The following is an 18,187-nucleotide window of genomic DNA, read 5'->3' as shown; positions in this document are numbered from 1 at the left end:
GTCACTAAATTACTGCACATTCCTAACATTACTAAAACATAAAGGAGGGGTATCTCAAGACTTTTGCACAGTACTATACAAAGTTTAATGCTTTTACAATGGACGGAGCCTCCAGGTCTGCTCTGTTGCTGGTGATGGACCTGATGGTCCACTTCCCAGGAGGTGGTCTGGTTCCAGAACCAGAACTTATTCCATGAAAAAGCAGGAAACATGAGGGTGCTGCTGAACAAAGAACAGCGAGTGTCTCAGTGTAAATCTGACAGATGTAGAAGCAGTTGATGGGACATAAAAGAAAAAAATAGAAATTAGAAAAACTAATTTCTACTTCTGGTGTGTGTGAGATACATCAGACTATTTTCTGCCTTTAAGTTGCCAATCTTTAGTTTTGTGTACCAAAAAGAAAAGGGGTCACATTTTTATAATTACCAAGATAATTTAAATTTAAACTTTTTGTTTTCTCTGAGCAAATAAACAGAGGTGGAAAAGTCTGATCTTCTACTTCAAGTCACAAATTCAAAAGTAAATGTTGATGTGAATATATGGCTATTACGTAGTACTTTATTATATTTCTAGAGACAAATGCGTTAAAATTTCACTGTTTAAGTCTAGTTTACACCGTGTTTTGTTTATTACAGCTTTGGCTGTGAGGTCGTTTTGTGCACATAGTCAAATTTTCACATAGGTGTGCTTTCTTTCCATGACCAGCAGGAGGCAGAGTGGTCCTTCCATTACCTTCAGGTACACCTTACCTGAGCCGTCCATAATCTTAGCTTTTCTTAAGCACCCTTCACCTGCAGGAATAACATCCCTCTGATCTCACTGTTTTTCCAGGAAACAAATATCTGAGAAATAAAGGGGGGAAAAAACCACCCCACACACCCGCGAGTAATGGCGACCTTTTTTTTTTCCGAAATGGAAACAAAAAGTCCGGGAATCCCGGTGAATATATATAAGGGGACAATCCCCCAGGGAGATCTGTGACACACACTCACATTGTGTATTTGTGTGTAAACATGACACCTGATAAAACATGGCAAAGAGTGAAAGGATAGTTAATCTGAAACTTAACCTGCACATGAACAGCAGACAGCAGACCAGGTAAGGCTCCTTCTTACGTGACACCTGTTTGCTAAAAACAGCGTAAAGCTGCACGAACACAGCGCGCCTGTGTTCGTGCAGCTTTACGCTGTTTTTAAAAACTCACGGTTAAGACGATAAAACTTGTGCATTAGTATAGACCAGCTGTTATCCGCGTGAAGCATCGAAAACAGCAGGCGCTCGGCAGCTTTTCAACACAGCTTTTCATATTTGCGTCCAACAAATTCAGAGATGGAGATCACAGTTTTCGCCAAATACGACGAGTTTTTCTTGTTCGACGCTTTAAAGCGGCTGCTGTCACCACAGGTGCCGGTACAGTAGGAGATGCTTTTATTAAACAGGCTTCAGATCCTTCTTTCTACTTTTGGTTCAGGGTGATGTCCTAAACCTGTTTGTGAGGGGCAGCCAATCAGAAGAAAGCTAGCTGAGGGGTCAGCTGCACTGTGAATCATGCAAAGCTACTGTGTTGGAGCCCCTTAGTGGAAAGGCTGGGTCTGAATATGAGTGCAATGAGTCCACTTTAAGTGATTTTGTTTTTGCCCATATCATTTCTGTAGGGCAAATGTATGTATAATATACATGCAGAACATTAACCTGATGCACCATTTCACCCTGTGGTTTTGTAAATATTTCTAAATAAGTGTTAGTAGTTATGAATAAATCAGAGTCCACCTGCCAGAGAGGCGATATGCTAAAAATCTAATTAAACAAGGAGTGTTTGTGTATTTTCACACTGTAGATTTACTCCAAAAAGCCACTTTTACGCTTTCACCCACTCTACATTTTACACGGAAATATATATTTATATACAGTAAACCTCTAAACCGCAGATCTAACTTAAGAACAAATTCCAATATTTACACAAACGATCCAAACTAATGGTCCGCTTGCACCTGCTGAGTATTTCTGGAGCTTTCAGCCACATAACTCACATAATGAGCCCACGTGAGCTGCTGGAGATCTAAACAGAGCGCTTGTTTTTTAAGTTTATAACGTGCCGGGTTTAGTGAGTGTTATATGATGCTGTTCTGTCAGGTGCATCCTGCAGCTCGCCATTACCTGTAAGGTATCCTTTGGTGTTGGTGCTTTTAAGAGATGCTTGAAGTCTACAGGAGGTGGTTGGAAAATGGGAAGGACCACGTTGTCCCAGATTAAGAGCCAGGGGATCCTGGTTTTCCTCCTGTTAGTACCGGCTTTGTTTGGCACTTTATTTTTTCCCTCACACTTTGCTCTCACTTCCTCTCACTGGTTAGGTTTCCATATAAAAACTACTTGGTTAAAGAGAGGGAAAGATCGTGATGTGAACCAAAAACACCCTTAAGAAGAATAATCTGCTGACTGGCTTGTGCCGTAACCCAGCGCGTGTGTGTGGTGCTAATATTTGGTGTGAGCCATTAAACCTGCAGCAGGTGTTCAGTTTGAAAGGTTATTTCAGGTGCAAGCCTCGTTTGGAGGCATCCACGGGTCTTTAGTGGATTTAGGTTGTCTGTTGATCTAATCCTAGACCGGCTCCATGAAGTCCGGGTCACAGCTCTCTGTGTGAGGTGGGATTTGTTCTTTTTTTTGGATGAAGATTGCTCCAGGCTGGATGTTTGGGAACGCTGCGGTGCGTGTGTTAGCTGTCCAAACTTTTGGGAATGCTTTACAGGCTTAAAAGCTGCACACGCACCAGTCCACACAGCTGAAATGTGCGTCTGATGAAGCAGGAGAGGAAAGCCAGATCAGGAGGTGCTGAATCCAGAGAGCGTGCTTCTCGACAAGGTCAGGGAAGAGAAACGGTTACGAAACACATCCTGAACACATGCAAGCAACGTATTCATGATAGATGTGATTGTAGTGATAAGAAAAGCGTGAAAGTGTCGGACCACATAATGAGTGGACAGTGGCTTCTCTCTCAGAACAGAAAGTGAAGGCTCTCAGCTGCAGGTGTACCACAAGAAGTCATTTACAATTCAAAAAACTAAAGAAAATTCCGCCATGTTAATTCAGGTTAAAAACTGCACCTAAATATTTACATAAGGGGGGGAAAGCAAAAGCAAAACCAGAGAATTTAATGGTGACATCTTTATTCGACTCTTTTTGATGGCGAGCTCATCTTGTGCTGCGTCTTTAGCGGGAAAGAACCAAAACTGAGCTCAGACACCACAAAGTAAAGCTGATACTGAAGAATCAGACTCAGCAGGCAAATCATCAGGAACTCGGAAAAACTAAGTAAGTCACCTAAGGCTTGTTGATGGTTCGAGGTGTGGGTCACAATCTGGGTTTTACACATCAACACAGTTTTAAGTAACTCTCAGGGCACAGGGCGTGAGATCCCACGTGTAAGAGAAAAGGTCGAGACTAAAGACAAGCGATCCCCCCAAAAAGCTCAGAGAGCCGAGGAGAGAGTTCCCCTCGCTCTGCAGGTCGATAGTCTTGTTTCTTTGGTTCAGTTGGTCAGATTCAACAGATTTCTATTTGTGCACGATAACGTCAGTAAATTTAACAAAGCCTTTCAAAATGTAACCTTCATCCTGTAAAAGATTTTCAAAATTTCAGGCCCTCTGGGTAAATTTCTTTCCAGCTTAACGACACGAGAAACGCTCCGCAATCAGGTCAATTTCACACACCTCCAAAGTGCCACAATCTGACACTAAAATCTAGTTTTTATTCAGCGTTATTTTTGTTCTAAGTCTGTAATGATGCAGAAACAGAAACCAGCTACTCTGCATACGCGATCTGTTTTCTGATAATTCACTGGAGAAAACTTCAGAAGGTGGGTGAAGATTTAGAGAGTTATGCCACCACCTGGTTAGAATTAATTACAGCATATGAAGGATGTCCTCTTTACCTCCCCTTTAATAATAGAATTATCCTTTAGCTGCTTTCAGTTTCTAATATGATTATATTTATGTTTGTGGTTGTGAAACAGATAAACAGCATTAGCATCCTTAATACTTTATAACAGATTCAGATTTGTTTGACTAAATGTGGAGTTTAAACACTTAACTTACACAAAAGCCAACGGATTAAGAAACACCTGCTTATATAAACTCGGAGATAGAACGCTTACAAATCCCTTTATAAATTGCATTTTTTCCAATATTCGCGTCCTAAATCAGACTGTAGTTTAGAAACAGTCTGATTTTATTTGTTAAAAATAGCATTTCTGCTTCACATGCAGCGCAATCTATCGCTGAAAATCTCCACCGATGCAGTCAGAGCTCGAGAGCCCTTTATGGAGGCGAGAGTTTTACTCATGCTTTTTTCCAGCCTGTCTAGACACGCAGACATTCGTACAGTCATTTAAAACTGATTGTCTGTATGTATAAACTGGTCTTATTCATTATAATTAGAGCGATGTTTGTTTACAGTAGGGCAGACCAGAGAAAAGCCACATGACAAGTCTGACTTACTCCCACAGTCATAAAAAGGATGTGTGATTTCTCAGCGCACCCACACGTCTCTGCGAACGGTATCAATAAGAGCTGCTGACGTAGAAGCATCAAAAACAGCTCAACTTGTTTAAAAAAATAAAGAAAACATCCATAAAAGGCTGCTTTCCAGAGATTTCAAAGAACGGAAAAGTATTCGGCAGAGCTGAGGCTTAAATGCCTCAGATTCCAAATGGAGTCTGGTGCCTGTGAGAACGTTCAAACTATTCCTCGAGACATCCAATTTTAGGATTAATAGATGGCATTTTTTTTTTTTTTTGTGAGGTTGGGGAGAGAGGTTAGGGTTGAGTCTCCTTGAAGTTACAGCTCAAAACTAGAATTCCCAACCCAACCCCCCCATATATGGCATTTCCCCGAGAACAGTGGGAGGGGGGAAAGAGGCCAAGCCATGCAGGATATTCTCACAGGATGTGAGGATGGCCGGACAGCAGCCGGCAGCCGTGGGGAGAGGAGTGTCGAGCTGAAAGGAGCGATCGACCTGTGTGGGTGTGTGAGGGTGTGAAATCGATATGGTCAGGAGGCTTGTGAAGATTAATCATCAGCTGAAAGTGAGGTAAAAGTTCATATTGTTGGGCTGTTGCTGCAGAGGTTTTTGGAAGGTTCTCGGGGTCTCGGTGACATTTGTGTACTTGCTTACAGTTGTAGAGGTGGACGGAGTACAAATACTCATTTTGTAGTAAAAGTCCTGCGTGTAAACTCTAAAACAGAAGAAAAAGTGCACAAGTTTTACCAGCTACTAACTCAGCTGTATTGCTTGCATGGGTAACACTTCTAAACAGCTCTTTCAAATACTTTTAAATCAGCGTTATGAGGACTTTAAAGGCTGGAAAAGGCTGATTTTCTCTCTTCACTGAGATGAAGTTGCCGTGTACCAACACGTGGACTTGAACTCTACGTGCTAAAATATTATTTTGTGTAATAGAATCTTTTAAAAAGTTGTGATTCTGCCAAAATAAAAGCCTCCTGGTTCACATTTATGCAGTAAACTCCACCACTGCAGCACTGTTACTACTACTACTATCTGCAAAATGTACAAAACTTCCTCTTTTATAGGCGCTCTGGCGTTTCTGAAACTAGGGGTCACAAGCTCTATAATAAGGTGGACTTTTTCCTCACCTTAGTTAATACATCCTACATTACATAATGTCTGATGGCCTCTTTAGTGCCTCAGATGTTTATATAAGTGAAACCATGTGAGGAATTTTGAGGGGAAACATTTCTTTGGTGGATCTGAAATCTGAAGATGTCCCCCTGCCAAACAATGCTCTGTATCTCTTTCATGGTATTAGTGGGATAGTTTAAACAAATGCAGTGAAATTTCCCCGTGGTGGGGCTGGAAGTAGAATGGGAATTAAAATGGGAGGAAGAATAAAAAAAAGGTTGAATGGGAACATTTAAAAGCTGCAGATTAACGGCTGTGGTGTTTAACCAGACTGTAAACATTTCCTTTTTTCTATGAGATAAACCTTAAAGTCTATTCGACTTTCATCAAAGCCCTGCAGCTCTGCGATCCGCCTTAAAATCGGAGCAAAAGGCTGATTCATTCAACTTTTTAAAGGTTTCTCTAACGCTAAATGAAGGATGATTGCGTGCTCCAAGCATCACATGAGAGCACTGTGATGAACTAAATTAGAGCAAACTGCCTCCGTGTTTGTCACTCGTGACTTTAAACCATTCTTAGCCTCAAACTGCAAACCTTTTGTTTCCCCCGTAAGTTTCCATATGCATATCAGCTTATCAACCCATCCGGGGCACAGCGTGTCTGCCCTATAAGGTGACATAATGTATTGTTTTGTTTCTAAGTAACCTATCAGGAAACAGTGAAGCGCTATAAGCGTGACTCACTCGCCTCAAACAGTCGCTAATTTTTTAAAAACAATAACAGTACAAAGAGTTAATGGAAACCCTTTTTTTGGCTTAGTCATTCTTTATGCTAGAAAGAAAAAAAAAAACGGCATTCAGATTAATTGCAACAAAAAGCCCCTGTTTTCATTGCATAAAAAAAAGCAACAAAACGCCTTCATAGGTCACACACTGTTACTCCTTCCCTTTTTAGTTACATATACAGCATCCTTCCCACATTCATGTGTTGCTCACTTGTGTGATCTGGACTGTCTGTGCCTGCAGCACCATGGACGTCCTCCAGCTGTTCTTCCTGCTGTTGGTCAGCTGCGTGGCGGCATCCGCGTACCCTCCCCAGCAACCCCCTCCATGCCGAGTTGTAAGTAAACAGAGACGCGCACGTCTGGTCTTTTCTCTGTTTTTTTTTAACGGCATCTTTTCTCTGTTTTTTGTTCACTTACATTTTACATGGTATGTGCGCTTTCTCTGTTCATTCACATCAACTACAGGCAGTTTATTTTATAATTATTTGCAAGTTTAGACCTGAAGAGAGTTTGTTCACGAGTTGCCAGCTTTAATAACTGGGCATTAAAATGTTATTTGTCTTCAGTGGAAGTTATGCTGATAGAGGGTTGGGTTTTTTTTTAAAGCATAGAGGACATGTGTCACCCAGCTTTGCCATTGTGTACAGTGCTGTGATTTCATTTTCATGGTATTTCTGGTGATTGATCTTGCAGAAATATTGCTGTAATCAAATGAAATGAAATGAAAAAGAAAAATGCATCACTTCCAGTAAGCTACAGTACTCGCTTTTCTTAGGAAAGAGCCGGAAATACATAAATAAAGCCTTTATGGGTTAAAGGTTGGATCACGTAGCAATTGGTCAGAGTCATTAGTGTCAGGCTCAGATGTGTTAGCTAAAAATAGCCAGATAGTGAAAGCGAAAGGTGCGTCACCTACATTTGATGTGGTCATCAGTGGTTCTATAAATACCCAGATATCACCGAACTTCTCTGCTGAAATCGGAACGGTTTTCAGAGCATCACACTTTCTGAATGAAGTAAAAAAAAAAAATCCTAAAGCAGCACAAAGACACTACTGATGACATATAAGGATATGCCACAAATCACACTTTGTACACTTGAGTCTAAGACATTACAAAAAGGCTCTGTAGTTCCCTGAAGTAGCTGGTTAGTGTCGCTCTTACAAAATGTTACTGAGACAGCAGTAAATATTGCATTTGTTAAAGACTATTTTGGGCTGTGGAGTAATACCTATTTGCTTCACTGGTTGGTATACTTTTGGAATTAGAATAAACTAGTCCTCCATGGTATTAATCATTTGTTCCCTCTAAAGTGGGGATGTCTCATGGGCCATACACTTATGTGGGCTTAACTTAAGTGGGCTGGACAAGCGACGCCCCCCACTTCTGTCAGTGTAAAGAAGTTTAATTACACAGTTGATTCCTTAGATTTCTCGATATAAGTAAAAGAAGCGCAAATCAAAAGTATGTCCTAATTTTTTACCACATGATAAAGAAATGTTGCTGCAGTAATTGAAATCCATCAGCATGACTTATAAACTATAAAAAACATGTAAAACTACAGAAAAAGTATATATATGTGTACAATCCATTGAAAAAAAAAGATATGTGAAGAAACTATAACTTTTCTATCATTTTTTAAAATATATGACCTAATTACTTTGGTCTAATGTGAATGGCAGTTATCAAAAAAGATCCAAGTCCACAATTTATGCCCTCCTTCATGTTTTTAAAAGCCATCCAATGTGGCTGGATTAGAGTCTTTGCCAGGCTGATTCTGGCCCCCTGGCCTTATGTTTGACACCTCTGCTCTAAGAATTGCTGAAACTACATATAGGTGTGTTTCCACTGTAAAATGAAGAGCTGCTTTTGAGTGTGAGACCACTTTCAAGGTTTTGGTACCAAACCTACTTGGTTAGGTTTAGAAAAGGTGATGCTTTTGATTAAAATCCAGAGTTCAGTCTTAAGAACTCATCATTCGCTTCATTATAAGCTCTTACAAAATCAAAACATTGTAATAAAGGTTTGTGAACAAATGTAGTTTTTATTCTGGAGGACTATCACAAACGGAGGTTCTCATTCTGGACGGTCACATGATGCTGTTTAGAGTCTCCACGATGATGAAGGTGTTTTTTAACCATCGATACTGTTACACAGTAACTGCAGCAATAATGTCCCGAGAAGTATATAAAACGCTCTGTTTAAGAGATCAACAAAGTAGGTTAGAGGGATAGCGATGGCATAAATCTCATGTTTACCAGCCAGGAAACCACAGTTTACAACCTGCTAGGGTTTTTTTCTCAATACAGACTGTTTACTTTTTTAAAGAGGGGCATTTCAGATCTGTATTAGACTGGACCATGAAGAGTAGGCTGGAAAATGGCGAGAGGGGGAGGGTGAAGCATAGCAAATGGTCTGGAGCAGATTTAAACCAAGTCTGCTGCAGTAAGGCCCTCAGAGAGTCACCTGCTTAACCACACTGCATCCTCCAGTCGGTTCGTTGGGTTTAGGCTCTGAAAACTGCTTGGTTTAGAAAAACATTGTGGTTAGGGTTACAATAAACCCATCACCAACAATAAAGCCTCGGCATGAAAAATGACGAGTGCTGTGTACAGCCAAGAAAGCACACTACAAAACTGCGGCACACCAGCGGCTTTGATAAACAAACTCTGTATTTTGTACACTGGGAATGAAATTATGAACGTGGTCACAGTTTCTGGACAACAGTGGAGATCTGTGGTGTGGAAGCGTAAGATACAGTCTTGTTCGTAAATCAGCTGTTAATCAACCGTAAGGAAAAACAAGAGCGGGGGGGAAAAATCCCCGTGTTTGGATGTCCATAGATGCTTTTGCGATTAAAAAACATTGTGTAGTTTTCTCAGTCTGACTTTGTGAAACCAGATAGGTATCTTCCAGCAATAAAGTCTTTCTTGAAAGCATATTTTGGCCTTGTTACAGCAAGTATTTATAAGAGAACTGAAAGTGGTGAGGTGACCGATAATGAGGGGATAGAGAGATGGGAAATGGTTGTGCGACTTTTGTGTCCAGTTTGGTGACATTGTTGCACTAAACACTCTCACTCTCATTTACTGTCATCTCTGAACTGTGAGCCATTAAATAAACCACTAGCAGACCGTAAAACAAAGATCACCTAATTGGGGATGTTGCACTTTATGGTGTTCTAGCCTCAGCTAGTTGAGCACGACTTTAGCAGTTTCTCCACTTTGTTCCCATTATTTACACAAGTATTAGTCATTTTTTTACAGTTACTCTGACTAAATGTGCCGTAAACCGCCTCACGCGTGACTCAGATAATGTGGAGTTAAAGTCTGACTTAGTCTGACATAAGCAGTTGCGTGCCACACGAGCAGTATTGCTAATGAGACGCAAAGTCACGTAGGAAACATACGTCTTTTTTCAATGATAAAACTTTTCTCCAAGTGTGACTGATTTGTTCCTGAGCAGATACGAGATGTTCTGCCATCCAGTTCTTATTTGTTTACAGACAGCTTGCAATCAACAAGGAATGCCCCTTTCACGATACCACAAATACGCCAAGAAGCTAAATGTACTCTGCCTTAGAGAGTAAGCAGAGAGGGAGACAGTTTTATGAGCTGTTTTTGGACATGGGGGTTTGTGGCCATATGGTTTCAATTATAAACTGCACTTAATACCTCAAACGTCTAACAGGGACGAAAGAAGAAGTAAAGGTGTGAGGTGTGTTTTCTTCTTGGTTTAGGAACTTTTTGATTTCTTTTTCTTTTGGTTGGCTTTTTTTAATCAATTCAAAGAGAAATAATCATAGTTTAAACAATTAAAATAAAAATACAGCACTGGGTTGTCTTGCTGCCAAGAACATGCCTTGGGCCTTGATACACCGACTCATAAATCGACCCTCCACATCCACATGTGGTCTGTGTTGTGTCATGATCAGTCAACCTGGCTGTATGCCGAGATAATCAGACTCGTGTGTTTGTCTTTGTTCGTAGGTCCAGATGGATGTGTTTTGCAGCGATCTGAGCCTTAGAAGTGCGCCACTCAACCTTCCCGATGTCGTCCAAATGCTGGACCTTTCACGAAACCAGGTGCAGAATCTCACCCAGGAAACTTTAGCATACCACACCAACCTCCGGCATCTGAATCTCCACTCCAATAAGATCCACTTCATCCAGCCCAGGCTCTTCGAAGACATGAATGATCTGAAAATCCTGGATCTGTCCAAGAATCATTTGAATGTTTTTGCCCACTCCAAAACAAACATCGGACCTCTTAAAGCTGTGGAGTCACTGGATCTGTCAAACAACGGCCTGTACACGGGGATGTCAGACTATTTCTTGGCTGACTCTCCCAGGCTGGTGAACCTTTCTCTGAACAGCAATAGCATCACTGAAGTAGCAAAAGATACCTTCAGTGGATCCTTGTCCTTGAGGAAAATCAGCCTCCACAATAATATCATCTTAAAAATTGAAGATGGAGCTTTTGACATTTTATCTCATTTGACCGAACTTGATTTGTCCAAGAATTCAATAAGGTGCATCGACGACTTCAATCTCGACAAATTAAAAGTGTTTAATCTCAGCCAAAACAGCCTGGAGTCATTCCAAAGTGCGCAATCAGACACTCCATATGAACTTGTCACTTTTGACCTGAGTCAAAACAAAATGCTCTTCTTTCCCCGTCTCCCGAAAAACAACTGCCTTAAATATCTGGACCTTTCGAAAAATCAAATCCAAAACATTAAATTCATGGGAAACATAACGTTTAATTGCCTCAGATACCTGGACATGAGTTACAATCAACTCAAAAAAATGCCTGAAGAGTATTTTTCCATGATGGGATCACTGGAGGTCCTAAATGTGAGTAATAACTGCATTACCTCATTTTCTATTACTGATGTAGGCCTTCTACAGAGAGTTAAGGTCATCAATCTGAGCTATAATCCACTGCAAAGTCTGACATTTGGAGAAAACACTGTGCAGTCGCTGGAAGAACTCTTCTTACAAGGAAACGACCTCACAACCCTGGACTATCAAATATTTCAGAGACTCGCCAACATCAAATACCTGCATCTCCAGCAGAACAACCTGCAAGTCTGTGACTCTGAGCCAACAGACCAAAACCACAAGGATCCTCAAAGTTGTGTGTCCTTTTTATCTGTTCCAAAATTGGAGGCTTTGTACCTCTCTGAAAACAACCTGAGGAGTCTGCCCGCGAACATGTTTGCCAACACCCCATTGAAGGTCTTAGATTTGTCCCTGAATCCAGGCTTGGACATGCACAAAGACTCTCTTTCTGGTCTAGAGCACTCCCTGGTTCACCTTTCCATGAGGAAAAACAACATTTCCATTCTAAAAGCAGACTTGTCCTTACTGAGGAGCCTCAAATACGTCGATCTGTCCACCAACCAGTTGACCACTCTACCGACGTGGAGCAAAGAGTCCTCCATTGAGTCCCTAAATTTGCAGAACAACCACCTGGTGACACTGGAGTACAGCACCATCCTTGCTTTGAAGCACTCTCTAAAGACTCTTTACATGGGCTCCAATCCTCTGAGCTGCTGCAGCAACCTCAGATCCATCATCATGGTGCAGCAGTCCGCCGTGGTCATTCCTGACATTGAAACGGTGACCTGCGTTCACGAGGACTACTCTGAGCCGGTCAGCATCAAGAAGGTGACCCAGACAATGTGCCATGGACCACCCGTCCAGAACTATGTCATTACAGTTATAGTGATATTGTTACTTGTGATGATCGTGTTCGTGCTCTTGGTTAAATGTTGCCACTCAAGGAGGCGGAAACATAACAGAGGTTTTAGGGCATAATGAATGAAGGTTGGCCACAGAAAGCCATGAAGGAATTTAAGAAACAGCTGAAGGTTTCAGTCAGACACAGCTGAAAATGTGAATGTAACTTCTGCGGGGCAAACCAAAGTCTCCTGAAGGAACAATGTGAGGCTTTGAGTTGTTTGTACCACTACGAAAAGCTACCATTGATCACTGAGACATCTATCAACAAGCAAGCATTCCTCAGTATCTTCCCAATTGAAGAAAAAAAGAGATTTTAAGGACCTTATGGTGTGCTGAGACACCAAACAAGGCAGTGTGACAATGCAAAGTCAAATGAAAACTACAAAACTGAGCATTTCAAGAGTGATGGCAACTCATAAAAAAGCCTTTTCAGTGACTTGATAACAAGTAAAGACTGCACAGAGCAGATACACTTGGTGCATTGGACGTTAAGCAGCTGTGTGTGCTTGCAGGACACACAGTGGAAACTTGTTTTGCTTTCTGTCTAAACACAACTTTATGGCTAACCCAGTTGTAGAGCCATGACCGCACATTATCTTACTGAATGTAAAATGAAGAATTAACACTAAAAACACTTCCACAAAAGCGTGGCATCAACAAGCGTGCCTGAAATGCAGCAATAAAAGTTATTATAAGTGTTTGGCCTTTTGGAAAATACACTTTGATTTCAGTGTGAAACTTTGCCTTTTTTTTAGTCACTCATTGGTTTGTGGCATTTGCCTTGTGGATGTTAGCTCTGACAAACAGGAAACCTAAATTTGGCTATCAAAAAACAAGCTTGCCAAAGGAAATGTGCTTCAGTACAAATAAACACAGGCTACACCCACACTTTTAAACCTGTGCTTTTTAAAACTGGGATTTTTATTTTTGGAAAAACATCTTCATTCATATCAAAATGTAAAAAATGATCCATGTTGGGGAAATCAAGCCAAAGAGTGCCAAAGAAATGAATAAAACACAGAAATGGGGCTGCATTTTTGCGCTTCCAGCATTTTTTTGTAATGTTTTTTTTTTTAAGGTTAGATTTCTAAAAAGGGAACTTAAAGAAAAGATTTAGCCATTCTAATCTAAGCAAATATCCCCACTTGCTAGCAACTTCTAAGTGTTGCTAGCAAGCTGTCGGCGAAATTACTCATTATCCCACCGAACACGGCAGCTCAGTGTAGCGAAACTTAAGTTTGTTCATGAATTAATGTTAACCTTTTACTTTTGGAGACTACGTTTGCTCTTAAAAATTAAAATTAAAATGTGGCACTCACCTTCACTAACAAAACGTACTTCCGATGACCAGAGCTAATTTCTGTTATAATTTTTGCCTGAAGAGAAGTCCACTGGGTTTTAGTGTAGCGATGCTACAAAAAAAGCATCATCCCTATGGATGGATTATCCCAGAGGAATAAAATAAACACCTTACATATTTTTTTAATCTCATTTTTTTGTGCGTACGCTGGCTTGTTTCCGGCTCATTCCACGCCTTAACTTCATACTGAAGTTGACCTTCTCATTTAAATCACAACAAGAAAGCAAAGTTGTGTATTTTCCCAAAGCGTCACTCACACTCATTTAAGGGTAGAATGAAGGTTTGTTGCAGATGGATCAGTGACTGAGACGGTGAAAGATGAAACAGGGCGAGGGAGCATCGAATTTCAGACAGATGTCTTCACTCAGACATGTTGGAATTTTCCTTTAAGCTAAAAATAAAGACGAGAACACTACTAAAGGTCATGAAACAAGAGGCTCTTTATTCGTGAAGTAGGATTAGATGAAGGTTGTTTTTTTGTTGTTGTGTTTTTTAAGAAATCCAAGCCGTCACTTTAACCTTTATTTATAGTTTGCACTTTAAACTTCCTCTTGTATGTGTGACTGTATCTGATTTTATAACACTATAAGACCTTAATAATGCTACATAGAGCAGAACATATGATGACATAAGTTATTTTTCTTCTGTTTGTTTTTATATATATATTAAAAAAAACTATAAAAACAAAGCTGGAAATATTCCATAGTATGTTTTCCATACTGATACCAGGCCCATGGTGCTCCACCTGTTAATTTGACTGATATGAATAATGTGTTGGCATAACATGAGTGTTTGTGTTGTTTTTACCACATTAATATTATATAAAATGGTAAATCTAGCGCTGTGCTGTTGTTGGCTACACTGGGATTCACAGTTTCATGTGATTTTTACTGTGTTTAATCCTAAAAAGCAAATTATTATTGATGTTATTAGCAAAAACCAAAGTTAAATATTTTTTCTTATCATGCCATGTATTTTTGTGAAGTCTAAGTTTTTATTTTTTTTAGTAAATGAAGGACAATTTCTTAATGTGTGTGTGTTATTTGTTATTTTAACATCAACTCAAATATTGTTATTAAAGATTACACTCTCTGTGTAGTTATGATTTGTTTTTTTAATATACAGCACCAAATGACAACAACAATCACCTCAAGGCGCTTTATATTGTAACGTATAACACTCTCAGAAATGTATCCTAAAGATCCGACAAATATAGCCAAGAGTGTTTCCAGGGCTTTTTAAATAGAGGTTGAACAAGTATTTTGGATACACAGACCTCTACTTAAAGTCTGCCCCTTAAGTGGATTGTTAGCTTTCTTTTTGGTGTATTTTTTGGGTACATGTTGCTCTACAGCTGCAACTGTGCCATTTTTTTATTAACAGTCCAAACTTACATGTGTGCTGGTGCTGGATTCAAATTTGTGAAGACCTGAAACTGACATTTGGGTCGTTTGAGTTATACAATACAATACAACTTTATTTATATGGCACATTTAAAGACCATAGATACACCAAAGTGCTTCTCAATAATACAATAGTATGAAATTAAATTAAAATTACATAAGGATGTGATAGCAAAGTGCAAAGTACACTGCCAGATGAAACAGAGCACTAATTAATCGGCAATGCTAAGTTAAGTAAGTTATTAATCGTAATTTAAAGGATTGAATAAATTCAGACGCTGGAATATCAGGTGGAAGATTATTCCGGTAATACAACAATATAAGTTACATATGGGTGCGATTACAAAGTACAAAGAAGACTACCTGATAAAAACACGAACTAGCCGGGAATGCTAGATTAAATAATTTAGTTTTCAATCGCAGTTTAAAAGATTGAATAGATTCAGATGCGTGACTGTCAGTTGGAAGATTTTTCCAGAGGTTGACTGCAGCACTAGCAAAGGCACGGTCACCTCTGGTCCCTAGACCCTAGGTTGCACCAAGAGCAGTTGGCCCGATGATCTTAGGGCTCTCCTAGGGGTATACAGGCTGTGGAGTTCAGTTAAGTAGCTAGGTGCAATATTGTTTACGATTTAAAAAGTAAGCAATAACATTTTAAAATCAATACGATATTGAATGGGGAGCCAATGTAGGTCAGCAAGAGCCGGAGTGATCGATACCCTTTAGTTCCAGTTAAGAGGTGTGTCGCAGCATTTTGAACAAGTTGCAATCTATGAAGAAGGGCAGATTGGAGGCCCAGGTTAAGGGAGTTGCAGTAATCTAATCTAAAATTAACAAAGGCATGGATATCCTTACATGATATGTAAGGCTTAGCCTTAGAAATTTGACGTAGTAGATAAAAGCTAGATTGTACTACGGAGGACACTTGTTTATCAAGTTTAAAAGAACTATCCAGAAAAACACCTCAGTTGCTTACTGTATCAGAGAGGGAATAAGCAAGGGGCCCGTAAGTATCGACTAGTTGTCCCTGAGGAGCGTGGCTATCAAAGACAATGAGTTTGAGACATATGTGCAAAGCTGGCAATCCGTTTCTCTGTAGCAAACAGTGCTTCACTGGAATTGCACCTTGGCCTTTGTTATTTCTTTAATTTAGGATTTTTAAAAACGCTGTATTTTAAAATGACAGTAATTCTAGAGACAGGACTCACACTTGTTTGCAGAGTTAATACTTGACAGTTAAAAAATGTCTTTCCTTGCGCGGTTTTACTTTATGAGTGGGGTAAAAGCTCAACATATTTGTCTTCACCATTTTACTGCTTTAAAACCTGATGTTGTGGGTGAGGGGAGGACCTTACTATGAAACCGCACGCTCACTGCTAACAATGTGATGTCACAAGTCGTTCGGCAGTAGGCACACTCAAGATAAACCTCCCTTGTGACCATTAAAATGACCAAAACAAAGTTCCTATTTCATGAGTGATTGAGTTAATCAACTCCGCCATACTGGATGTGATACAACCACTGGTTCCTATGGAAAAATGTGTATTCCCCAGCTGGTTAGCAGTGGTTCCTGAAGGTTTCAACCTGCTGGGGAATACTCATTTTTCCCTCAAGACAGGTGGCTGCCCACTGCTTCGGGGAGTCTTTGGGCCTTTGTGGTTTGTTTTGTTCTCTTGATCCTACAGTTTCGCCATGATTGTCACACGTCCAAAACAGCAGACAAGTTAACTTCACATGGGTAGCAGTCACGTGGTTAGTGGTCATGTTTCTGCAAAACCTTCGTAAGGCTCTTGGAGATCAGAAGTCCCCCTCTGGCAGCCGTTAAAAAATACATATATATATCTAGCTTTAAGGCACTTTCCAGAGGCTCCATCAATCTTTTATACTGTCTGTGTTGACACCATGTAAACTTGTGACATGAGCTAAAAGAGCTCTGATTAGCAGAAACCATGAGCTTAGCGAGCTAATTCTGACTTTGTGGATATGAAACAGGATGATTACCCACCACAGAGACTAAGTAGTATATACTGCTCTCTATATATGATGAATTAATGTTTAATGTTAATGTTCCCAAAGGCAGCTACCTTGAGCCAGAACATGAAACGAACAACTTATCAGGTTTTATATTTGATACATTGGTTAAATAAGTGTGAATTGTTGTCGATAACATGACAGATGTTGCTGCATGTATTTTGGTTTCAATTTGGAGTGGTGCATTCGGGTAGCTTATGTGGAGTGGGAAATTTCTAACCTTATCAAAGCAAAGGGGTGAATTCCAGTATGTGTTGTAATTAGCAGTGATATTTCTCTGTAGCATAAAAGGAACACGATTATTAATGATTAGATCATTAAATCTTCCTCTTTGCTGTCACCATGTGTATAAATAAATCTGTCCTTCATGTTGAAGCATTGTAATATGGTTTTTTACCAGAGACTGTTGACCTTAAATACATCTGGTGAAAGAGTCTTGGGATTTTTATGACCTGGTTAAAATGTTTTTGATTTGTCTCTAAATGTTAGATGAGATAATCGATTTTGCCTGTGGAGAATGTAGATAGTTTGTTAGCTTAGTTTAGCACAACGACTGGAAGCAGCTTGTCTCTGGTAACAAAAATAGGAACTTGAATGTTTGTTAATGCTTCTCTCAGAACACTTTATTAGCTACCTTGTGCAGTTTAATATATTCCAATACCTATAAAGTCTATTTAATACCATGCTTCTATATCAAAAATACGATAATATGGAAAAGCACTTCAATTTTAGTTGAGTCAGTGACCTAAGGATATCATCTTTCTATCAATCTACAGTCCTCCATGCTACCAACTGAGCTATTGTTCAGTTCTTGGATGTGCAAATTTGTTTTGCAATACTGAAAAGCCAACCAAAAATGTTCATAAAGTACTTCAACGTGATTTTTACTCCTACAAAGACCCTCCTTTGAACCATAGATCCTACACCTAAAGTCCTCCACACCATCAAAGAGCAAGACTAAGTTTCTATCTCCAGGATTTAAAAATGAAAAGAATGGAAGTCTTACAGCTTTTCCACTGTGACAGGTTTCAAATAGCCAGGGTTCATCAAGTAAGCACCCACCTACAGTCCCCCCACCCGACCATGCTTATGTGTTGAAAACAAAATGAAATACTTAACTATTTTGGATGCAGAAACTGATGTTTAACAGCAAGTCTGCAATGAAAATAATCTGAATATTAAATCAAAACTTAAAAAAATATAATGCTAGGTTCCTGCCACTCCCTGTG

At 39.8% G+C, this 18,187-nt stretch overlaps 1 protein-coding gene across 1 annotated transcript; it reads left to right on the top strand.

Moving 5' to 3' along the window:
* Positions 1 to 4,922: 4,922 nt before the first annotated feature.
* LOC309715303 (transforming growth factor beta activator LRRC32-like) lies at positions 4,923 to 14,616 on the top strand. The gene is made up of 3 exons (XM_082548308.1): positions 4,923 to 5,085; positions 6,660 to 6,753; positions 10,407 to 14,616. Exons 1-3 carry the CDS (start codon positions 5,042 to 5,044, stop codon positions 12,237 to 12,239), a joined length of 1,971 nt encoding a protein of 656 aa, XP_082404434.1. The 5' UTR covers positions 4,923 to 5,041; the 3' UTR covers positions 12,240 to 14,616.
* The last annotated feature ends 3,571 nt before the right edge of the window (positions 14,617 to 18,187 follow it).

This window comes from Aulonocara stuartgranti (assembly GCF_965226115.1).
Source record: "Aulonocara stuartgranti genome assembly, chromosome: 10".
NCBI classification, from domain to species: domain Eukaryota; kingdom Metazoa; phylum Chordata; class Actinopteri; order Cichliformes; family Cichlidae; genus Aulonocara; species Aulonocara stuartgranti.
Note: the sequence above shows the minus strand (reverse complement) of the source record. Positions and strands in the feature narration are given on the sequence as shown.